Raw genomic sequence first — 26,264 nt, 5'->3', positions numbered from 1 at the left:
CGGCACTCGCTGTGAAAGAAAGTTTCTCATGATCAAATATTCATGTTCAATTGTAAACACGGTAATGATTTAGAACTGGTTATTCTGGATTCCTGTAAGATCAATCATTTGATGAATTCATTTGAAAATCGCACGATCAGACATGGATGCTAAATTTTTTACTTTTAAAATCATTGAAAAAATGGAATTTTTAAACTGCTGACGAATAATAAAGCGTATAAATAATAATTGGCAGTAGTCCACTGAGATGGTGATTGATTGATTCGAAGTGATGGATCCATGTTTCATCCATTGTCTCATATCGATGCAAAACAATCAGACTTGTTACTTGATCAACAGTGAAAAAACACGGCACTCGCTGTGAAAGAAAGTTTCTCATGACCAAAAGTTCATGTATAATTGTAAACAGCCTCTTGATATCTCTACGGCATCGACTATCTCACGCAATATCAATTTGGATCTACTTGTTCTAATTCGGATGAAGCTTAGCACACATCTTCAATATGACAAATCATTTGTTCTGCACAAATGGAGAGACCAATTTAAAAAAGGGGCTATGCACGCTTGCAAATCGTGGTAACTCGGAAACTGTTATTTGTGGAAAAATGTTATCGAAGAAAAAGTTCTAAGCAATCGATTGAGCACTCTAAAAATTTACACTGAAAAAAAACATAAGCACATTTTCGAGAATTAATAAAAATCTGAAAAATCAAATTTAAAAAACGATTTCACATTTTTTTGTTAAATAATTTTTTATCCTTTTATTCAAACCAACGAATTGACTTTATCGCAATTCGTGACTTTTGAAAAATGAAAACAAAAGCATTTAACAAAAATTCAAAATCCTAATGAAAAATAAATCATTAATCACAAGAAATTGATTTTACAGGTGAAAAGCAATTCATTTTTCTAAAAAAAAAAATAAAATAAAATTTTAAAAAAAATTTCCTAAAAATAGTCGTTCTCGAAATATTTGGAGAAAAACTCAGATTCTTGTGGAATTGCACCCTTTTTCTTCTAATCGATGTTATTTGGAAACGGTTATTGGTACCAAAAGTGTGTTGAATATGAAAAAGTTTTAAGCAAAACATAAAAACGCAGTGATGGATCCATGTTTCATCCATTGTCACATATCAACGCAAAAAATCTTATTTATTACTTGATCAGCAGTGAGAAAACACGGCGCTCGTCGTGAAAGAAAGTTTCTCATGACCAAATGTTCATATATAATTGAAAAAATGCGACCTTCTGATATCTCTACGGCATCGGCTATCTCACGCAATATCAATTTGGATCAACTTCGGATGAAACTTTGCACACATCTTCAATATGACAAATCATTTTTTCTGCACGAACGGAGAGACCAATTTGAAAACAGGGGCTATGTACGTTTTCAAATCGTGGAACTTAGAAACTGTTATTTGTGGAAAAATGTTATCGAATAAGAAGTTCTAAGCCAATGATTAAGTACTCTAAAATTTTACATTGAAAAAATAAAACTTTTCAAAACTTTCGCATTTTCGAGAATTAATAATAATCTAAAAAATCAAATTTAAAAAACGTTTTTTTTTTCTTTTTTTTTGTCAAATAATTTTTTAACCAACGAATTGACGTTATTGCGATTCGTGACTTTTGGAAATGAAAACTAAAACATTTTTTTAAAAAATCCAAATTTCAGAGGGAAATAACTCATTTATTCCAAGAAAATGATTTTACAGGTGATAAGCAATTCATTTTTCTTGTATAAAATTTCTCCTAAAAATAACCGTTCTCGAAATATTTGGTGAAAAACTCACATTCTGGTTGAAATGTACCCTTTTTCTTCTAATAGATGTAATTCGGACAAGGTTATTTTTACTGAAATGTTTTCGAAGAAGAATAAGTTTCAACAAATCGATTTAGCACTCTGACGAAATACGATAACGGAGGTTTTTTGGCCACTCTGATATATTTTGGCCCAACGCTCATATTTTTAGTTGTCTTTAAATGCTGAGATACGGTAAAAATAACTTCGTTACTCCGAAGAAAGAAACTGAACACTGAAAAATCACCAAAAGAATATATTTAAAAATAAACCTTATCCATAAAAACACATTGTATTTTATGTGACTAAATGAATTTTTTCATCAAAAACTTAAACTGTGAAAATGCTTTAAAAGTGTTTCAGCTGTAACTTATTAACTTTTTTACACTAATTCAACCAACAAATGTGGTTGTTGAATGTTAAATGTTAAAATTATCCCCGGCGAATAACTAATTATGGTAAAAAAAGCGGGCTGAAATAAAATAAGATTTATAATAATAATAATAATAATAATAATAATAGTAAAAATACACGGAAAATACCACATACATTTGCCTGGTAGATGCACCTATGCTTTTGCTTTGATGCTTAGTAGCTAATAGTCAACAAGTTATCTTGGGAACTCCGTTCTGAGGTTCATGAATCAATCTTTATTCAAGAAGTACAATTGTAGGTCTATAAAACGGGCGTAAACGCTATCATCTTTCATTTGTCTTTATTCTTAATCAATTCTAATTACGATTTTAAGACGATTTCTGGATTCGGCGAAATGGCTTTTGGCGAAATGGCATCCGGCGAAGTGACCAATTCGGTGAAATGTCATTCGACGAAATAACCCTTTCGGCAAAATGGCTTTCGGCGAAACGGCTTTCGGCAAGACCCTGATCCCAGTTCTGCTTTCATGATGATTTAAAATTTGTAAATGAACGTCAGCGAGCTTTTGACTGCTAATTCTGGTAACTGGAAAAACCGAAATGGGTTTATTTAGTTTAATAACTAAGAAAAGCACTCACACACATACATTGTACGATTCAAAAATCGGTTTTCACTGTCATTGGACAACCTTTGTTGGTATGATAAATATATAAGTTGTAACTTTCAGTTTTCAAACTAAGCAGCCTATGGAAGTGCATTGCAGCGGACTTTCTATGCTCAATTGCGGTGACTGCCTACTGCGACCTTTTATTTGTGTAAAATAAAAAATAGACCACGACAGCGGAGGCAGCATAAAGTTGCGTCATTGCTTACTTTGATTCCAATTTAAACGAAGACATTCTACTGCGAAATATCATCAAATTCGTTGCATGGGTTCAACAAAGAATCGGAACCCTTTTCCATAATGTGTCAGGGTGGTCTACTGAAACATTGCTGATTCTACAGGATGCGTCAAAGCATGGACGGTATGGACGGCAGCAAATAGCCTCAGGAGACTGCTGAATCCACTCGACACACTTTGCCAGGCGAACGGAAGTTAAATCAGTGAGTGAGTTTTCGAGCAATGATGATTGATGGAAAAGGGCCTGAGGGGAATACACAAATGCATAATAAAACTTTTTTCCAACAGCCTTAGGTGCTTTTCTTAATCCTCGAGTAGTTTGTTTACTTTTCAAATTATGTGAACTTAAATTTAACCGGCAAACAAAATTTAATTAATTGCTTAACTGGTTGGCCCAATATTTGATCAACTCATGCTAACATTTAACCTTTTATCTTCTTCTATGGTTTTACATCTTTACCCGAACAAACTCATATATCATAACGAGGTGTATAATTTGGCGCTAGAAGAAGCACCTCGTTTCGAGCCCCAAATGGGGAACGGGCAAAAAATTACTTTATTACGCGCCAGCCTTCCCATAAAATCGCTTAAAACGGTTTGCACCGGATAATCCCTGCCACTTTCCCCGATCGCACTGGGCCTGAGCCAGGCAGTTCTGTCGAAGGCTTCAATCAACCGCGTGCATCAAATCATTATCATCAATCCGTTCGTCCGTTTTCGCGCCGGCCGGCGTGGGTCCACTTAATGAAAATCGTTTATTTGTTTACGATCGTTCTCCTTCTGCGAAAACTTTCCTCCCAGAGCCAAGCCCGTCAGTTTCATTCAGAGAGATTTGTGCCTTAGTCAAACAACATTTCGAAAATTTAATAAAGTTATCGTAAACCATTAATCGGAATGGAACCTTTCGAAAAATTGATCCGGAGTAGAAAGAAGAAAAGAAAAACCGCTGCTAAGAAAAACAAAGCTGTCGAACCTGCCGCCTGCTTTGATGGCGTGCACTGAACGAGCGCGAAAATTGCCCGTTCGTTGCTTCTGCACTGATTGATGCCGAATCGATTCGTAGCATGGGAAATTTTGAAATCGATCTGATGAAATCGTCCGATAGCGTAGACAGTCAGCGTTTGAATCAAAACGTACCCTTAATCCACAGACACAAACACACATATTAAACAGTCCAGTCGGTAGAACACAACGCAGGAGAAAACGTACAATATCGTACAATTTTCTGGAAAGATCAGCGCTCGCGTCAATCAAGTTGGCCGTGAGAAAATTGCAGTCGCCTGCCAAAATCGAAACGGCGAAATTGTTTCGGACTTCTTCGGCAGAGAGTTACGGAGCAAATTATTCGGACTACACTGAATCGTTGTGATAGCCGCAGAACGAAGAACAGTAAACGGAAGGGTTTTAGGAGGGGTGCTACAGTTGCCGAAATTAGTGTGCATACACGCGTTCATTCAAGCGAGCGAGCAGTTCTACAGTTCCAAATTGGGCAAGCTTCTTTGGCAGGCTCGAAATAATCACCGATCAACGGACTTGGGACGAACGAATTGGGGGGGGAAAACCTCTATCACCTCCACCTCCAGTAACAACAACAGGAAGGAAGAAGCGGTTGATCTTGATCGACGCGTTTAAATGTAATTTGCTTCATTCGAGCGCAGAGGTAGTATTAACGATCTTAGAGGAAGAAAATTTCAGAGTACAACAACTTCCTTTCCCAGAAACTGGAGATGGCAAACACATCAGCAGCAGTGTTGACTAGGCTCGATGAAGCCCTCGATGAACTCAACTCAGAGAAACTTTCCCATGGGGTCACGATGATCCACGATCGATTAATTTGGGATTACTCCAAGGATTCTGACGTTGACGTGGTTGACAAGTGCTTCGATTCATCTTAATCATCGAGACTTATATGCATATACAGAATATGAGAAAAATAATTTAAAATTGTAAATATTTTTCAACAAACATAGGAAGGCACGATCATCTCGATCTTTAGCAGTAACAAAACATGCATAGGTTTTTTTCTGATCACAGCCTACTGACAGAAGGCACAGGCACAGGCATGTTTCTACAAATGATCCTCTGTTCAGCGTTACGCTTTCGACCCTCGAAAACAGGATCATCCCAACTGACTATATTTTTTCGCTTGTTGTTTGTGAGTTATTATGCTGGCTCATTCACTACCCAATCGGTTCGCTCTATTCGGATTGGGAAAATGACTTCAAGAAAAATTGGGGTACAGACGTCTTCCGTTCCATATGTTGCGCCTTGTTCCGAGTAGAGTGTTCACGCCCAAGCTCAAATGTATGCGGTATGTTTGCTCTAACACGTGTGCCTACCTTTTCGCAAACCACTATGAGAAGATAATTGTAGTTCATATGTATTTTTTTTTCATTTTGTTTGCTTCACTCTCACACCCATGAAATTTCTTGAGTCCTAACCGACACTTCCTCCCGACGCAGTCCAATTATGGATATTCTTTCCACCAGGGGTAAGTGTGCCGGACACGCGCACAAACGCGGTGAATGTGTGTCTTCGTTCCAAGCTAGACTAAAATGTCATCATGTGATAACAGTTCTAAGTTTCGGCTTGAGTAAATTTCAGATAGCAAAATGTTCTAGAAAAGTTACGTTTATTTAGATGTGAGTACAGAACATGTGAACTTGTCTTCACACTAAGCACAATTAGAAGAAGAGAATTTTTTGAGCTTTTTGAAGTATGTTATTATTGTTAATATCATTTATGTTGAAGTATGTCTTTCATAAATAAACTGATTTTTTTATTATTACTAGATCTAGCTGTCACTCCTTTCTTTTGGTGAAGGGAAATTCTTAGTATCATCCAGCGAAGGTTGAGGGGCAATTGGTTCACCAATCACGTTTTTGTCCATTGGTTTGTGATCACTTGTGATCACGTGTTTTGTTATTCTATTTTATCATGAACACGTTTTATTTTGCTTTAAGCGACTTAGTTTTGCATAAAAATAAATATAAGTTCTCTGAATTTGAGCCAATATAAAAGATAAACCATTGTTAAAATTCAATAAATTCCATTTGTGATACAGACGGAAAAGGACTTACACAATTAATCGCGTTTTTACACAATTAATCGCGACCCGCGTGAGTAGCATTTGGTGTGAACAAACCTTTATTTTTGTTTTGTTTGCTTAGTGTGACACCTACTCCACATATTTAATATATATCAAATCATTGGACAAACATCATATTCATAGTGTTAAAAATGTCGAATTTTGATTTTTTGTCATGATTTGCGGAAAGGGGCCTTTTTTTGTTTTCATTTGAAGAGAGTCGCATCGAATGCTTGTTGAGGCATATTGTCATCATGTTTTACCACAAGCAACATGCAAAAGATGGTTTAAACGGTTCAGAGGTAATGATTTTGGTGTAAGTTTAAAGTTTGAAGACGCTGAATTGCAAGCAATATTGGATGAAGATAGTACTTGTAGTCAAAATCATATTGTGGGAGTGTTATATTTTGCACAATAAACGATTTCTGACCGTTTAAAAGCGATGAAATCCAAAAGTGTGAAAAATGGGTGCCACATGACTTGAATGAAAGGCAGATGGAAACCCGAAAAAACTCTTGAAATTTTGCTTCAAGGACACGAAAGAGAATCAGTTTTGCATCGAATTGTTTCTGGCGATTTGGGTTTATTTTTCGAATCTTGACCGGCGAAAATCATGGGTGAATACAGGACAACCATCAACATCGATTGCCAAATCGGATGCAAGAAGGCAAAGCTCTGTGTTAGGTGGGATCAGAAAGGTGTGGTGTATCATGAGCAACGGTAAAATTGAATGATTTGCGGTATGGATTGGTTCACCATCCCCCGTATTCTCCAGACTTGGCCCCCAGCGACTATTATCTATTTCCAAACCTGAAAAGGTTAATCCGGGGAAAGAAATTCTCGTCGAATGCTGAGGTCATTACAGAAACGGAAGCCTATTTTGAAGGCCTTGACAAAAAAAAATTTCAAAACACGTCAAAATGTTGGATGGGTCAAATGTATCGCTCTAGATGGAGATTACACTAAATAATAAAAAAAAAAATCACGGTAAAAAATCTTTGTTATGCCCGGAACTTCTCATTCCATGTAGTAATACTAATCGCTACAGACAACAAATGATTAATCTGAACGACCATGAATTGATCGAAAAAAAGACACGGCAAAGTACTTTTGTTAAGCGACAACGCACTTACTCACAAAGCAAAATCGATCGAGGATACAATCAAAGCACTTAGCTGAGAGATGTTACCCCACCTGCCGTATTCACCAGACTTGGGTCCTTCCGACTGCAATTTGTTTTCATCGATGCGCCAACCATTGGCCGAGCAATAATTCAATTATTATTCTCTTCTATTGGCGTGGTATCCATAAATTGCCAGAAAGGTGGTAAAGAACTGTGAAAAGCAATGGTCAATATTTTGAATATTTTTTTTTCTTTTCCCATTCTAAATCAGTGCTTGATTTTAATCCAGCATAATTTAACTAATCTTCCTGGTCAGAGAAAATCGCGCTCAAATCTATTCAATATCGATAGTGGCTTTTTAGCCGATTAGTTTCAAGTGCCGCTCGCTCCGAACCGATGGCAATTTTTTTTGTATCGAAATTCAATAGACCTGACGGCTTTTAGAGAAGGATTTATTGGCCATACCAAAACAATTATACTCGACTATATTAGCGATCAAAGCTTCGCATTCAACGAAAATGCACTTAAACCAATAATCGATGTCATGTTTTCTCCCTATGGAATAAGTAAATCTGCACCAAAAAATAAACAATGAGGAATTTTTGTTGTGTTATTGGTCTCGTTGAAAGCAAAGTCTAGGCATTTCATTCCTTTTGTGGAATTTGACCTTTCTGTTCCAACAGACTCGGCATCTCAAAGCGTACAGAATCATTGGTAAAAAAAATATTGGTCTCGTTAGCTTCGCCTTATTGGCTGAAAACGTGTGATGGCGCAAGTATTTAAATCAAACCTCTTTCCTCCATTCTGCTAGGGCCGGGCAATTTTTCTGTCTTGCGTTTATCGAACGCCAGCAAAAGAACTAGTACTAGAGGACTGAAATTTTGCGGGGGTCGAGTTTAATACGGGAAAAGTCAAGAAAGCAGAACGTACTGTCAATGGATCATGGATTGATTGCACCCGCGATGCCCAGACCGGAAGGTAAATCGAATAGTTATCAGGAGTGAATGTTAGTCCAACACTGGATCCTAGAAGCTACTGTGCCCTCCACAATGGTAGTATTCTTCTGCGACTTAGAAAGGAGTGTATCGATAAGTAGTTAGCAACATTCAAAGAGTTATTACTCTGAAATGGCTTAATTTCTTGCAGCGTGTTTTGCAGTGACATGTGTGTTTACATGTCAATAACAGCTGCGCAATCGATTGGTTTCGGTTTAAAAGTGGTTGAGTACATCAGGAAAAACCCATCGGAGTCGACGCGGGATTTGGCCAAGCAGTTCAACACCAGCATCGGGATGATTCAACGAATCAAAGTTTGGAACTCCCTGAAAACGTACAAGAAACAGAAGGTGCCGAAAAAGTCCCTGGTACAGCAAGTTCAGGCCAAAACAAGAGCACGAATACTGTATAACCGGATTCTACAGAATAAAGACGGATGCATCCTGATCGACGACGAAACCTACGCCAAGGAAGACTCTCGAGCGCTGCCCGGACCGCAATATTATACGAAATCGGTGTACCAGGACCTGGACGACGCTGACACCACGGTGGCGATGGAAAAGCTTGGGCAGAAGGTGTTGGTCTGGCAAGCAATTTGTACCTGTGGTTTGCGGTCGTCGGTTTTCTTCACGAAGGGCACAATTAACACCAAGGTGTACGAGGAAGAATGTTTGAAGAAGAGAATGCTGCCACTGTACAGAAAGCATAAGGCTCCTCCTCTCTTCTGGCCGGATTTGGCTTCAGCCCACTACGCCAACTCCGTTCTACAGTGGTTGTCAAAAATAATGTACAATTCGTGGAAAAGGACATCAACCCACCGAATTGCCCGGATCTTCGGCCAATTGAAAGGTATTGGGCAAGCGGCACTTTCGGAAGGAAGGTACAGTGTCCCAAAACATGCAGGAGTTCAAAAAAACTGGACAGCTACCATCAGGAAAGTCACAAAAGTAACTGTGCAGAATTTAATGAAGAATGTCAAGTCCAAAGTGCGAGCCTTTCACAGAAACTAGGATTTTCTTCAATATAATCAGTGGTCTCTAGATTCCCGGTCATCACAAAACTCATTGATTTCCCGATTGAGTGTTTCGACCCAAAATGGAGAATCGTACATCTTGATTCTATGTTTTACTTGGATAGAACTTGCTTCACATATACTGAGCGTAGGAACATAGAAAACATGTTAGGTGCTCGATTCATTTTGATGACATCGAATTCGTCCATAAAGCTCTACTCGAAAGAGAAGTTTACCATTGAATAATAAATAATAAAGTCCTTACCAACGATGAAAAAATCTGTTAAAGTTGACCAATTTTCAATCGTTCGGAAAGTATTTCCATTCGAGATATGCTCACAAGACACGATGTCTAATAAAACCAGAAAGTTTTAGAATGCCATCTAACATCAGAACCGACTGTTTCAAAAGCATGCTCTCGAGAAGCAAAATTACATTTTCACAGACACCCTCCTAAAAAAATTGGCAGTTTCACAAGGAATATGTTGTTGTGGAGCCAAAACGTTGTCTCTAATCATATTTTTCGTGGCATAGGTACACCAATGTGCACATTGGTTCCGATTCCATGCCAAAACTGTACATACGATTATGTCTGAACAATTTTGTCAAACAGCTAAAATTATTTCATAGTCCTGTACGATCCGTGGGAAAGTTAAGGTGATCAATTTTACCCACAAAAGAATTAAATTTGCTGGTCCCTAGACCTCGAACTATTAACAAACAATGCTGTAATCTTAAACAGCAGTGGATGAATCATGAATAATTCAATTACCAATCATTTGAATTTAAATTTTTTCTAGCACAAATTGTGACTTGTTGCTTAAACTTTTTTTTCAATGTAAAATGTATTTATTTTAGCGTTTGTTTTCAAACAGACTCACCCAAAGACGATTACTTATGAAAGACTGGGATTGCCATCAATTAAATAAAAATATAATTATTTATATGTATCATAATATTTTAATAGTACCTTTTGCATTATTGCTTTTCTTACAGACTAATTTAAATACTTTCGTACTATCAATAATAATAACATCATTATTAATTTCTACTCTCGAATAATACTGACAATTTCACTAGGCTTACTGTGATCTAACAATCGTAACGTTTCGTATGGCCAAACAAACATAACTATTTACAACCCACCCCCCCCCCCCCTCCGCTTTTCTGTAGAGTGCTCGATATCACTACACCAGCAGATCACAGAGTGCCATGATGTAGTTCTGCGCCATCTGTAGTGTTTCGTGTTTGGAAAACTGACGATCATTGCCGAGCGAAGGAAGATGCTCCCGCAGTCGATCGAATGCTTCATTCAACCCTCGCATGCGTTTGCGTTCGCGGGCATTGGCCGCCAGCCGACGTTTCCGTTTGATCACCGTGGGAACTGCCGTACCCCGTTTAATCTTGATCTTCGTCGGGATGTCACTGTTGTTCAGTAGATCACTATCCGACGCACTACTGCTGTCATCGAACTGTTGCTCGATTTGACTGAGTATTTTGGCGGAGTTTGAAAGCGTCCGAACTGCGGTGGATGCTCTGCTGCTCGGTTCCGGAAGGATTTCTTCTTGCACTGTCTCACAGTAAACCGGACTCGTTGAACTGTAGCTTCCCGGGCTGGCCGTCATCCATTCCGTTTCACTGTTGTATTGCGGTATCTCGTGCGGAGGATTGTAGCTCAGTGTCGACGGAACAAACTCCAGATTTGGAATCGGTGTCTGATAGTTGTAGAAGTACTGCCGGTAAATCAAACTGTCTGCCATTGTGTCACGTAGCAAAATTACAACACTTTTTTTCTTCTAACTGATGATGTTTCTTCAACGAACAAGAAATCAAAACTAAATCAGAACCTTCCCGAAAAGGATTCTTTTATAGTTGAATCCAGAGATTCAAAACCGGCCGACCTGAGAGAGAGAGAGAGAGAGAGAGAGAGAGAGAGATAGGGAACAGTTTGAAAGCGGAATATGTAATTATCGTCGTTCCCTTTTTTTATGTACTCTCTGTTTACCACGATTTCTTGCCATGCTGAAAAGGTAAACACGTGCCAGCCAGCCAATCAACGGAAAGGATCTGAAACATAACAAATGAAAATGAAAAAAGAGAGACAAAGAGAGGATGAGTAAAAGACCTTGAGATGCAGTGCGGATGCTGTTCCATGCGAGTCGTATACGGATTCGATGCTCTCTCGCTTTTTTAATCGTTGTCGTGCTGATTATGAAAGAAAACATGAAAATCGAAATAAGAGGGAAACATGAGAATACAATTGTTACAAATAGGGCTATTATTTTGAATTATATGAAGTATTTTTCTACTAAAGACACAGAGCAAATCATTATTCCCCCAGCTATACTTTTTTTCTTTAACAATATATTTAATAAGGGAACATCGAAGCAATTCGTAACTCGTTTCGGAAGTATGGCGAGCAATTCTCCTTTCAGGGCAACAAAAATCTGAGCACTTTTCGGGCCCTGCGAACCATCTGAAAATCTCGCTGACTGTCCGTAAAAAGATGATACTTTCAGTTGGAAAATGGTAGGAAAGTTGGAAACCTTCAATAATAATGTTCGTCCGGCAAAGACACGAAATGGACTAAGGGCTTTCTAGGAGCAGATGAAAGTCAATACGAGCTAAAAAAAACAAACCGCATCTGTCAAATCCATGATCGAATGTTATATAAAAATCTACTGTACCGAAAATGTTGGAATTAAAGAAAATTTTATGATAAGATTCTTCCCAGTTGACCAGTTTGACAATGCTTAATGAAATGACAAGAAACAAATCAAACTGCCAATTGCATAAAAATTTATTTGAGAATTAGATTTTTAGAACACGAATGAAACACAACCCGTTTTCAATGCAAAAATGTAAATTTAAAAATTTGGCTAGAACCAATATTTCGTTTTCACATACTTTATTCCATTCCGTACGGCCAGTATAGTCAGAAACGAATGTATTTGTTCTAAAAATAAAAAAACAACAAACAAATCCATCGTGAAATACATCTAGGGTTCCAGGCGGGTAGTAGGCCACGATTATCACGGATTTCAATGGGTAGGCAAATTGGTTACCTAGACAACGGTTGTTGTGAGTTTGGTTACAGAATGAAGAAAAAACTTCGGAATTCAGTTTCAGTTTCAATTTCAGTTAATTCTATTGAAACTGGAATAAGTTGAAATTTTCACTCGAATCATAGAATAACGGGCTATTCCGTGTTTTTCTTTGAATCAAATCTATTATTTCATAGATGAACTTTGTTTAGTTATTGCAAAGAATAAACTTTGAATTTCGATTAGGTCAATAGAAAATAATATTGAAAAGGTAAATAAGTACTTTTTTGGGTTTGTTTTTTTTTTCAATAGGGGCTACTCTATTGTCTGAAAGTTTTTTTCACAGTTTAAATTGACGTCTCACTCAGTATTGTTTGGCAAATCATCATGAATTGATTACCTCCAGAACAACGCTTCCGAATCGTGGAAATTCATTTTCGAAATCAGTGTTCAATTAAAACTGTTTATTGATCACTTCCTGAATTTTATGGGGCACATAATCGTCCGCCTGAGACCACCATAAAGAACGTAATTACCAAATTTCGGTCTTCATTCATGTCGTATCCCAACTAGCGGGAAACGACAATGGACGCCATTCTGTGAACTAAGTTTGAGACGACAAGTACTATTTCGGTAATTATTCAAAAAAAGCCTTAAAGTTAAGACTTGGGATACGACAATTCACTCTTTTAGATTTTGGTTTGGTGTCTTCCAATATTCAATTAGTGCAAGAATTGAAGCCACACGATCATCGTATGCGTGAAACCGTGAACTCAGTATTTGGCAGCTTAAACAATTGAACGAAGATGCACTTTTTATCAGAAATTCATTTCAGTGATGAGGCGCATTTTTGGTTGAATGAATACGTCAACAAGCAAAATTGCCGTATTTGGTGCAAAGATAATTCACACGTCGTTCAAGAGTTACCGATGTATTCCGATAAATGTTCTGTTTGGTGCGGTCTTTTGGGCTGATGGAATCGTCGGTCTTTATTTCTTTAAAAAAAATGTAGAAGGACGACTCATTACTGTGCATGGATATGAAAAAAACAAAACAATGAAAACAATCGATTCATTGGAAGAACATTTCAACGACAACATTATTTCGATAAGTGGACCAGTTAAATTTCAAGAAATCTTCTGAAAATTAAAAAAAATTTGGCCATTTCATAAATTAGCATGTGTTTTATTTAAATTTCAAATATGTGTGAATTCACATATTTTGACTACCGAGATTCAAATAATTTTTTGTATGTATGATTGTATGATAAAATCAGTTGACCAGTTAAACAGTATGTAATATATGCATATCCTACGATTACTATAGTAATTCATTCAACTAAATTGAACCGATTGTTGGATTTTCACTTCTTGGATAATGGATTTTCGTAGTGTTTTTGTTGTTATTACGAAATTGTGATTCGAAGAGCGAGGATCGACACGAGTGGCACGATCTTCCGAAAGTCCGTACAACTTTTTGGCTTCGCTGACGATATTGATATTGTGACACGTAACCTTGAGAAGATGACGGAAACCTACATCGGACTGAAAGCTGAAGCTAGGCGTATCGGACTGGCCATAAATGTGTCGAAAACAAAATACATGAGAGGGAGAGGCTCTAGAGAAGAAACACTACGCCTCCCATCACGAATATTGATAGACGGTGACGATATCGAGGTGGTTGACGAGTTCGTGTATTCGGGCTCACTGGTGACCGCCGATAATGATACCAGCAGAGAAATTCATAGACGTATTTTGGCAAAGAATCGTGCGTACTTTGGACTCAGAAAAACCCTCCGATCGAGAACCACCGCACGAAATTGACCATCTACAAAACGCTCATTAGATCGGTTGTTCTCTATAGCCACGAGAGCTGGACTATGTTGGCAGAGGACCAACGCGCCCTCAGTGTTTTAGAAAGAAAGGTACTGAGGACCATCTATGGCGGAGTGCAGATGGAAGACGGAACGTGGAGACGGCGTATGAATCACGAATTGCAACAGCTGCTAGGAGAACCACCTATCGTACGGACAGCTAAAATCGGACGTCTACGATGGAATGGGTATATCATAAGGATGTCGGACGGCAGCTCAGTGAAAATTGTTGTTGAATCTAATCCGACTGGTACAAGAAGAAGAGGAGCGCAGTGTCGTGCACGTGTCGAGTATAGTGGCAGAATGCTAAATCTCGTCGAAAAAGAATTGTTCCCATATTTATAACAAATCGCCTGCCAGATCGAAAAGTTTTTTTTTTGTAAAATTAGATAATTTCTTCTTTCGAACTATCTTCGAACAACGACCTTAAATTTGACAGAGAAATACACTTGTCTAAGGAGGTCGAGGGAAGTCTGCCTTGACGTAAACTTCATGTTGGTTTGAAGGCTTTCTGCACCTTATGCTTACTCAGCACGCTCCATGGTTTTCGGTGCAAAACCGACTGACACTTTGGACTTTTTAGCAACATCTATTCTTACAGTCACTCTTGTTATTATATTGAAATCGATCCTTTATTTCTAGGTACCATGAAAAAGCTGTCAAATTTCTGAAAAGCCGTCAATGCGCGTAGCGGTTCACGTTTAATGTCTTCATTTGACTCAAAACGGTTTCCCCGGAGCTGTCATTTGAGGTTGGTCAATATCCAGAAGTCAGCCAAATCAGGTGAATACGGTGGTTGCGGAACGGTATTGGGTGAATTTATGCGAAAAAAACACGAAGTATCAATTCAGTATGCGGCGATGCATTATCGTGGTGTAAAAAGGCGGGTGGGTAATGTCAGAGACATAACTGGATGTCGTGAATACGAAAACAACTGACATGTTCCTTAACACTACCGAATATCAATTAGTTGATCAATTGTATGAATTATGCGAGCATTCCCCTTTTTCACATTTTTCGCAAAAACAAAGAAGGCTTCACTTGATCTCGATTAATGTGAAGTTCACACAGCGAAAAGTGCACAAATGTAATCAAACTGCTCTAGATTTGCACTAAACTGAGGATTTTTACCTTCGATTTGCGAAGAAGAAATCCTAATGGTTCTTTAGAAAACTTTTAGAGCCATTAGCACGGCTGATTTTGTGTGACGCTCCCCACCGTTGTCCTCTTTTCGTTGTTTTTTCACCAATGTAAACGATTAGCAGCTGTGACGTAATCGCTCTTGCCGGAAGCGAAACTAGCTTTGCATATGACATACAATACATCTGCTCGCAGTGGCGATAGAATCCAAATTGATTCAATTTTTGTTAAGAGGTTGGTTTTTACGTGATTTCGTTTGTAGCCTTTTCACTAATGGGTGGTCCTAACGGCTATAAAAATAGCCGCATACAGAATTTTAATGTCGATTATTTAATTTTGGACTTGCATTTCAATGAAAGAAACTATCAGGGTGCTGTACGAAATTCATTCCTGCCTTTCAGAAGGACCAAATTGTGGAACTCACTACGATATTAAGCACTGTTTGGAACATTTTTCTGTTCTGATTGGCTGGTGTTGACATGGGTCAAATGAGACAGGTTTTTCAATAGTGTACTATGGAAATACTTCAATGCTGTTGCTTTACACGTTTAAGTTGAAAAATTTCGATTCTATTGGTAGTTAGATTATATAAATCCTTTCACAGATCACTGAGCTATGAGCTTTCAAAATACAAGAAAGGCAAACGCGTCTTATGAATTATCGTCTTTGAAACCCGTTTATACCAAACATTTCAGAAAAGTTTAATTTTTGAATTACTTGATATTATATCACACAACTGAAAATTTTATCATAAAATTGTGATCATATTTCCGATGGCATGTAGTAAAAATTATGTTGATTCGTTAGATACAACAAGAGATGTTCACGATCAAAAACTTATCACTGTCTCAGAGGGTAAATTTTGAAAAAGCGTCCCATAGTAAAGTAAGTCGTATTCACGACAAAACCAAGAGTTATCGGCCCATAATTCCGGCCTCTTTTTACGAATAGCTTCGCGCAAATGACATTGTAAAAATCACCGATTGCACTTTTAACACTTCAGAAAGACAGACGTATACTAAGCACTAATGCATATTTTGACGTCACACTTGACAGTCATACCAACTTAGAGAGAAAAAATTCGACAATTAAGGTTTCCGCGCGAAATAGAATTCAGAAGGCTTACTTTTTGCCCAAAGTAGTAACTAGATACAGATCAGAACTAATAACAGTAATTTTCATTGACTCGAAATAGCCAGAAATGACAAAAAATAAATGTCATTCTCAGCGCCGCTTGCGAATACTGATAACGACACCCATGTCCAGTTAACGACAAGAGCGGGATAGCGGTTTCAAAATTGTGTTCTTTCTTTCGGTTCGCCCCTTTAGTCAGTTTTTTGGTTTTCAATGAAAATTGTATTCAACCGAAGCTTTGAAGAATCGATAATGACAGACAGAAGATAAACAATAAATTTTACCTGTTGGTGCTTGTATATATAGTAGTTTTGGTTTTCAAAGAGGTTCTAGTGTGTAATTACTTTGATTTATGATATTTTTGGCTCCCTTTATACTTAAAGTTTTCAGATTTTCAATATATTGAAGAATGAGAATTGAATTTCGTCGAAATTTCCATGCTAATTCGGATACATCTTGTCGGAAGAAACCGAGTGACGTGGGCATTGATACTCGCTTTTGGTGAAGTGAAAGACGAAAATACTTCAACTCGGTTCGTTTGTTTTGAAGGCGTTCATTTTCGAATAAGACAGTTTAAAAATAAAATTGAGGTTTCTGATTGAAAAATCAGCAGACTTAGAATTATTCATCAAATCTGATCCTCACAAGATTCCAAAATCTTTGATAAAAGAAAAAGTGAGTTAACCCAAGCATCCCCCAAGACGTTTTCTTCACAGGACTCATTATTTCATAAGTTTCCCACGAAGCATTGGCTTCGGTGGAACACGGGAACGAAAGGATAAACAAGAATAAAAAAATAAAAGGAGGGAATATTTTTATTGGATTTTAATTTAGAAATTTTCGCCCATCGAACCAAAGTGATGAGAAGAAAAAAAGCACAACGCAAACAAGGATCAAGAGACTGCGATCGGGAACCCGGGAGGGAGGTACCAAAATTAAGGACGACATCGCCGGAGACCGGTCCATAAATAACAAGTCTCCTCTCACCACAACCGACGGGTGTCGTCGGCATTTTTAGATTTGTTTTACAATGCTGTTCCCATGCGACGATGTCGGTTCTGTATCGCCCTTTTTGTCGATCCGGGTAGGCTGCGGAAGCACTGACAAAAGCAGAATTCACCTGTCCAACGTTCAGCTGCGATCCACGTGACTGCTTTTCACGTCAACTCGATTCGAATTTCGGAAGCATTCTTTTACGATCTGATTTGGGTGGCATTTAAAATTTGGTAGCGAATTTCACGACTTGTGTGTTTTTTTTGTGTGTGTTCTGCGTACCATTCATTGCATTATACTTTTTTTGCAGTAGGTACTCGCTCCTCGACTTGGTTCTTGTCAGGCCAGGACAATGGACTTTTTTCCGACCCGGTGCAACACGTCAAAAACTTACGCCGAAGACATAAAATGAAATGAAATATCGGTACATTTGCATCAAAGTATTTTGTCAACCCGTACGTACGGGGGTCACGTTCCCGTTGAACTCTTGCAGACGTTCCGTTACACCGTTGACTTTAGCATCTAATTTGACAGTTCGGTTAACCCTACATGCATGCAAACCGTGTTCGAAATCGTAGCAACCAGAGCGTTTATTTTTCAATAACATTCTGATTTTGCTATTAAGTTTTTCAGTTCAACCGTTCTAAATTTGTTCAAGAATGTGCTGCAAAAAGCCACCAGTTCCTTGTTCGGCTAGGAAAGGAGGCCATCCATCGGGCGATCCTGCTCTGAAAGGGCTGGCACAGTACTTCAATTCCAGTACCCTTAGCGGAAGAGCAAACGTATGCAGCTTGATTCATGGAATAGCGAAAAACAAATGAGTTTTAAAATCTTTTTCCTAATCAGGTCGCTAAGGCTACGCTTTCTGGAATCCTTCTGGGAGTGGTCTACTACAAGTGGAACAAGTGGTCAAAGAGTGAAAATAGGACAGACTAGAATCTGAGAGTTGCAGCATGTTCAAGCAAAATTCAAATAATTTCGCTTGTCACTAAAATTATCAAATCAACATGAGATGAAATTCAAATAGTTCTATGTTACTTTGGTTCCACACTCTTCGAATCAATGAATCGATCCATCCATTTTTTCTTGTGGTTCAATAATTTCATCCTTCCGAGGATGTTGGAAGATTTGGTCGATAGATATGTTTATAAACATCGTCGATTTCATAACGGGATCTTCTTCGATTTAACGAACGGCTCCCATGTGCCAACACCGTACAAGTGGTGTTGATCTCATCCGCTGAAGGGGCGTTTTGTTTGGAAACAGTGTTCCTCCCCTACTCACGTTCAGGTGGGATCCAACAAACAAAGCAGAGAGCGAAAAAAAAAACGAAAGCCACTTCGATCAGGATGCAGGCAGGCAACGACGCAACCGGAAGCTCGTTTCAATATTATTACGGAAGGGTACGATGATATCGGAGATACAGTTATCTATTATACAAAGGAAATTAAAATCGGACTTTGATGGAAATCGAGAGGAACTGTGCCACTAAGAGGCTTCGATGGTAGAGCAAAAAAAAAAACGTTGGCGAAATTTGGTAATTCTTGCTCAAGCTGCCTACTTGGATGGATCGAATTTCCCTCGAGCGTTTAACGCAGTAAACGGTGTGTGTGGTATGAGCCGATGTATTTTATAACGTTTTTTTTGCTTCTTCTGCTGAGCAAAGATGATCTTGAAAAAAGTGTCTCCGTTCAAAATTCAAGGATGCATGCCTGCAGTTAGTCTTCTGCAGTCAATCACTGTTTTTGTAACGATTTTCCAGGTTTTTCTTGCGTTTCGTAACAAACAGCAGACTAATGAGCGCTTCCATGCTTGAAAACAACTGAGGATCAAATGATGCTGAAATATGAGTTGAAAATTGTGTCGACCAAGACGGGGAAAAAAGCGATAATTAGGATTTTTTTCAAATATGTAAGTTCCTCGGAAAAAAAATGTCTCCGGAACCGACGGATTTGGTACTGGAACTGGGACCCAACGGAGGCTATAATTATTGGAAACAATACCACCCCGCTGAAAATTATTATCTTGCCTTCTAGCTCGGCATTGTGACCCAGATGAGACAGTTAAAATTGGTCCTGTGACCCACGGCAGAGTACCTTCAGTAAAGTCGGACAGCCTGTAATTAAAAATCAATTTTGCTCTTCAATAAACTAATTTCGGTTACTGTGTAACATTGAAAAAAAAGTCCTAAACGCTTGCTTCCTACTGCTTTGTTCAAGTGCTCTCATTTCCTTCCGCTCTAGCAGGTCTTTTTTTTTATTATTGGAAACCTGTGATTCCTATTGCACTTCAAAAAGGATACATTTTGGATGATCCCGAACTAAGCCACAAATTTCGATTCGAACAAAAAAAAAGTGTGTGGTACCTGAATCTTACCTTTTTTCTTATTGTTCGTCTAGCCCACAGCCAACTTCACTACCTGTCGGAGAACATCCTTTTGAAGTGGTTTCCAAAAGCGACCACAGAATAGTGGAAAAAAATCGAAAAAATTTGAAAAGAAACAGAAACCTCAGCAACCAGTGAAATTACATAACAACGGACGCAGAACGATTTGGCGTGGCAATTTTTCTTCTGCTCAAATTAGAAGTTCTATTGTACCTTCCAACCGATTCCGGATTGAGATTTCAGCATTCGAAACAAGCTTCGGTGCGTTCCGCGAGCCTTTGTGGGAAAATTTTGTTTTTTCGATGTTTTTTTTTTGTTCTAGTTGTTGGGAACAAGAAAAAAAATATCTGCTCGTAATGACGCTATTTATCAATATTGCGGCCATGGGCAAAACAAACGAATCCCGACACGGAAGCCCACTGATGAGGCGTGAAATGTTCTAACCCCAAAACTAATATTTTTAGATGTGTTCAGTTCAAAACATTGTGATGATTTTTTACTTTTGTGAGCGACGAATGGTTTTTGGCTGATTGATTGAACAATGTAAAAGAAAATTACCGATAAGGAAAATGCCTTCAAAATAGTTGTAGAACACGGTTTGAAGGTTAGGTTGTTCGCAACGGTGGCAATTTATGGATACCACGTAAGAAGAAATGTTCGTCTGTTGAAGTAAACCAATCTGACACCCAATTTTCGCCTTCTTCGTAAGAATCGAAGTCCTGCTCAGTCAATGCATGGCCCATCGATGGAAACAAATAGTAGTTACAAGGGGCCAAGTCTGGTGAATACGGTGTGTTGTTAACAGTTGCCAGCTAAATGCTTCGATTCTATTCTGAATCGGTTTTGATTTGTATGCAGGTGCATTTTCGTGTAAAAAAATTACTTTCCGGTCTTCTGGACCATTCAAGTCGTTTAATGTATTTAAATGATTCTTGATTCTTCATAAATTATTAACCGTTTGAAGTAACCTATCATTTGTTCCATTTCCAGAAGCAAATAATTGGTAACAGTCGCACTTTTTCCTAAAAAAGAACATCCAAATTGTCAAAATGACACAAAATGAGACATTCCGGACACAAACCTACTGAAACCCGTTCAATGTGAGTTCTTTGAAGAGAGGCTTTATTAAACCGAAAGGTGGATTAATACCATTACTAACGATACCAGCTAATCTGAATGGCCTCAGCTTACTGAAAATTTAGGACATCAAATCACTACTACAGTTCACATCCCTTAGGTGCAGAAAAGTGAAGTTCTCTAGAAAAGATCCAGACTTTCGAAAAGGACAGTGACCATTAATCAATGACATGGGTTCACAACAAAAAAGAAAACAAAGATCTTATCGAGAATGTCATTGATCACTTTTATTGGTTTATAATATATTTAGTAGTATGAAAACAAACAAAAGATGTGACTGTTTTGAAATAAATTTATCTTCTGTTAAAGTTGGCCCCGAGACTGGATCCATTTCCTTTACATAAACTTCTCTAAGAGATATTCTTTATCAAACCACCACCTACCACCACTTAAAAATATAAATTCTGAAAACTTTACTAGAATGTTAGATTCAACCGAAAGAAAATCTACAAAACCCTCATGAAATCGAAATCTAATTTGGGTTTTCCCAAACAACCTCAGAACCTGAGACCGGAGTCTCAGTTTTCCCACAGCTCGTCCACTGGAAGAGAATGATTTCTGCGGTTAAAATCCGAAACCTGTCATCACCTGTTATTGTTTTTTTTCTACGATCGGCCAAGGAATGAACGAAAGTAAACGAACCACGATGAAGGCGTTTCTTATCGGGTTGAGAAAATCTTCCCTAGTTTCAATCATGGAAGAGCCACAACAACAGCCAAAAAATCGGAAGCATCAAACCCATTCACCGTGTCGCCTTCTTCGGGGGTGTGTCAAAGTGACAAAACCAGTGTCCTGACAGGCATTATTCTTTTTATTGTATTGCCCATCCAGTCGGAGTTACATTTATTGACCTTGGATCTCAGCAGCCCGTCGCAGCTGGCAGTGATACCGAAATCTCGATTTCATTCACAATTTCGATTTTTATTGTTTCCTTCCCCTTGCGCGTCAAATCCCCGATGGATCCGACGTCGTCCTGCGTCCGCGTCGATCCTGCGCGGAAGCTTTATACGAGAGCATCACGCGATCTTTGCGACCGGATGATGGTGAGAACCGATCGACAACCGACTTCCCAGAAGCTCCGAACCGTTTTCATTGTGCGCGGAGGAGAGATCGATTAGCTCGATTAATTGGCTGCATCCCGCGTGGTCTGCGGCTGTTGGCGAATCCTTCCCTCATTTTTTTTGGCTGTTGTTGCTTCAATCTGAACTCAGACATTTGTAGTAAGTTCTTAAAATGTTGCAAACGGTAGAAGAATGGAAAAAAAGGGCCGCTCGCGAATATAATATCCTCATCACTGAATAATTTTTCATGCACCCAAATAGGGTCCCATTTGACAAAGCATGACACCGGGCAGCCGGTCAAGTTCTCCACCTTCCACCGGTCCAGAAGGTTGCGGAATCATTTTCTTTGTGCTGCATTCGTTACGGAAACCGATAACTACATAAATCATGCATTTCAGCTGAAAACGCAAATCGCAGCAGGCGACGGAATCAAGGTCATCGAAAAACGGTGAAAAAAGTGAGCCAGCAAACTTGATTGACGGATTTCGACAGTATATTTGTTTACGTTTAGATGCCAGAGAATATCTTGGCCTTCGTTCAATATGCAAATTAGCTCTAAAATTGACAGCTTTCAAAGAAGTGAAATTGATCGTTCGCGTGCTCCCGCAAATCGCTACTTCTTGGTGCATTTTTGACACGCACATCGCGGTATCTGTCGTGAAGAAGTCGATGATTTCAGATCAAATTGGAGCTAAACTGGAGCCTGCGGGCACACGTGAATTAAAATTAATTTTCGGCAGCTGAAACTCGATTGATCCTTACTGGATCTTGTCTGATCAGTTTTTTTCCTTATCTTTTATACTGAGTTTAATGATGAATCCAGAGAGTTTTTTTTTTTTTGGGGAGAGTGGGTAGTTGAGAACCAAATATTTTTTCGGAAACTGATAAAAAAACCTAATCTCAAATACGAATTGATTCCATGGTTTTTAGTTTACTCAGTGTGTGTGTGAGCAAAGTTAGACTTATATCGTATCAGGAAACTACTTATTTTTACAGAGTTCCTAGTGGTCAACTCTGAAGGTGTTTAACAGTCGGTTGTTTGGGAACCTTTATGGCTTTGTTATCATTTATTAAGATTTGAAAAAAAATGAGTTAGATGGAAAAATTGTTGAATTTGGCTGAATCCAAATGATCAGTATTCTGAAATGTTTGCGTGAGCTTTGAAGTTTAACGAAGAGATTCACAAAAGGTACTCACGATACAGACTAATAAAAAACGAAACAAGTGTTGCCAGTTTTACGGGCAAAAGTGTAATGTGATCACGGTCACGTTTTTATACTAATTAGTTCACTAAGAAACTTCTGATTTGACAAGTAATTGGAAGTTACTTACGAAAATCTCAAGTTTTCGTTAGAAATGAGTGTATAAAGTGGCGAAATTCTACAAATAAGAGTAACAGAAAACGGATTGGGACATTTTGCCGAAAGCTGTTTCATTGTGAAGATCATTTCGCTGAAAGGTGCTGTGCCAAATCGGCCATATCGCCATTTTTTCAAATTTTATCAAAAAAATCTCGCTGAGCATAAGCCAGAAGCTGCGACCTCATGCACACATTCTGCAGTTTGATGATCCGACCTGGGACTGGTAAATCATCCTTCAATGTACATCTTCTGGTAATTCCTGAATTCATTGATCAGTACCGGCGCCGGCCAGGCCCGAACGTAGATCGACTAAGGAATGGGAAGGAATGTTAGTCCAACACTTGTTGTTACTAGAGGCCGTACATACTACTGCGTGTCACGGGAGAAGGGTATTTGTTAGTAAAAATTTCAGTATTGGTATTATTCGCGCGCGCCTCAGTATGTTCCGATTTCAAGATGCTCGGATGCACCACTAAACTCACTGAACGTATCAACAATATCCTATATTGAAGTCCCGGGAAGTCTTGATTCACAGCTCTTATTCGAGGAAACTGAAGAAAAAATTGCAATACTATCACGTAAAGAATAAAAACTTCTGTATTTTTTATAAATGAAATTACGTGATACAAAATAAACGAGTGAATAGGATTTTGACAAAATAGTTGATTCATTGCATTGACATATTCTAAACAGTTGTTATAAATTCATTTTAAATCACCAAATAACAGATTTTACGCGCGTCTTGATTCTGTATAATTTCCGCTTTGTTATTTTAATTATTTATTAACATTATTAATTGGTTGTATTGGTTGATCTGGGCAGCCGGCTACCGAGAAAAATATTAATTTATTGTTTGAAATATTAATATCAAGTGTTTTTTTTACTATGTATTCAATATACCGATAAATGTTATCTCTGTTATTAACATTGTAATATCAACGGATTTGCGCAATAGTTGATTTTTATCATTCAATTTATAATCCTGAAAGACAATCAAAAACATGGAAGAAGAAAACATTCCAAATAAATCTTTTCTCCGAAGCTAGACGTAAATTGATAGGTTGAATGAAAAGATAATTTAGTAAAATAGAGTAATCAGAAGTGAAACATTAAAAATATCTGATAACTGAAAGGAAAAAGAAACTCCTGCAATTGTCGCCTTTTACGACATGGAAACCGGAACCCAGTGGATCTATTCTTGGTTCTATCAATCTATCAATCTCCTAGTGGACTCCAGCCCCTTCTTTAGAAAAAAAATATGTGAGAGATGAAAAAACAATATCTTTGCTGCGAATCCGGAAATACTTTTGACAAAATATTGATTGTTGCCTTTTCAAAATCTGTAGGTGTTGTTCTTGAATTAAGAGTCACATTATTTTGCAATTTTCGATAACTCATCGAGGGCACCTGTAAAGGTTCGCTCGGTTTTGCTAGGTAAGAAGAAGTTGACCAGCGGAACGAATCTTATCTTGTTTCACCTGCCAGTCGACGAATATTTTCACTGGTTGAAAACAACAGTATTCGGCCATGTTCACTATGCTAATTCTTCAAAAGAAATGGGACTCCATCTAAGGTTTTTGTGAGTTCTTCCAAAAGTTGATCGAAATCGCTCTCAGACAAAGGATCCTTCGGATAAGAACCGATGAATTTTCGGGCTCTTTGACCAATGCGCTTCTGTGTTAGTTTGGAGATCATGGTTTGAGCCTGATAAAGTAATAAAAATGAAACATACAGCACGACTAAACTATTACAATAATTTGTGTTAATTTGTTATGAATAGGAATCAATTCTATTTTTGCTAGATTTAGTACTCGAAACGTGCTGTAGTGGTACCGACACAACGGAATCATTTCTGTGCCAAAAATTTTGAAATATATTTGGCTGGTAAGCTGTTAAAATAATAAAAATTATAACGAAAAAGTCTCTAGCGGGAACAAAATCGTAACAGAATACATTTTAGTTCTTCTACCGACCAGTTCGGTGCCTTGACTAACGAGAAAGTAGAATTGCCGTAGCCGGTTATTTTTTACCATGTTTGTTTTTTTTTTGGACACATATTTCTCTAGGCTGTTTATTATCTCAATCGTTTGTATGCTTTTTGACAATAATTTGCAATTCCCTAGAGCTATATTCAACGAAGATAATTTGACTGCGCTTAAATCCTCACCTTATCCGGAGCATGCAAGAATTAGGGTAGGATTGTCAATAGGGATAAAGCAGGAACAGTGGAAGTTTTTGTAGACGAGCTATAACTTTAAACGAATATTTCTAATCATATGTCTCATCAAATTGAACAAAAACTTAAAATATTCACTCAGCAAAATTCATCTCATAGTAGGCGGTTCGACCCTACTCCGGCTGACGCACGCAAACAATGCCTTCTTCGAAAGTGACACATCGTTTAAATCAATGTGTCTGTTCTGATTATCGAAGCAACCCGGAGTCCAACTAAAATGGCACCCGTTGGCAAGAGACACTTTTATTTAGCAACAAAAGGTAATTGGGTTGGCTTCTGTTTGTTTTTCAGAATGAATCGCTTTAACAATCTTGTCAATTTCTCGGGGATATTGTTTCTTCTTATTTCAGCTGAGAAATGGCCTCCCAGTGTTGCTATAATGATGCTGATCCGAGAAGCGCTCGATGACTTTGAACACGACAACCATCGCAAGCCGCACCGTAATTATAGGGTTCCGGTGCCGGGCGCCGCGAAGCTAGGATCTTCACACACGAACGCGCAATCGCGGCGAAACAAAAGGGATAACATTTTCTGGATGTCGGATGGCGCGGTTTCCAATCGAATCGATTACGATAAGTCAATTTTATAGTCAACCATGATGA

At 38.3% G+C, this 26,264-nt stretch overlaps 1 protein-coding gene and 1 long non-coding RNA gene across 2 annotated transcripts; one reads left to right on the top strand and one right to left on the bottom strand.

Moving 5' to 3' along the window:
- Positions 1–10,455: 10,455 nt before the first annotated feature.
- LOC131428833 (basic helix-loop-helix transcription factor amos-like) lies at positions 10,456–11,118 on the bottom strand. Its single transcript, XM_058592907.1, has one exon. The coding sequence runs from the start codon at positions 11,056–11,058 to the stop codon at positions 10,486–10,488; it is 573 nt and encodes a 190-aa protein (XP_058448890.1). The 5' UTR covers positions 11,059–11,118; the 3' UTR covers positions 10,456–10,485.
- A 6,993-nt stretch (positions 11,119–18,111) lies between these two features.
- LOC131428789 (uncharacterized) lies at positions 18,112–19,627 on the top strand. Its single transcript, XR_009229403.1, has 3 exons — positions 18,112–18,264; positions 18,329–19,095; positions 19,245–19,627. It is a non-coding gene; the product is annotated as an uncharacterized LOC131428789 (long non-coding RNA).
- Positions 19,628–26,264: the final 6,637 nt, after the last annotated feature.

The sequence above is a fragment of the Malaya genurostris genome, chromosome 1 (assembly GCF_030247185.1).
Source record: "Malaya genurostris strain Urasoe2022 chromosome 1, Malgen_1.1, whole genome shotgun sequence".
Taxonomy (NCBI): Eukaryota; Metazoa; Arthropoda; class Insecta; order Diptera; family Culicidae; genus Malaya; species Malaya genurostris.
Note: the sequence above shows the minus strand (reverse complement) of the source record. Positions and strands in the feature narration are given on the sequence as shown.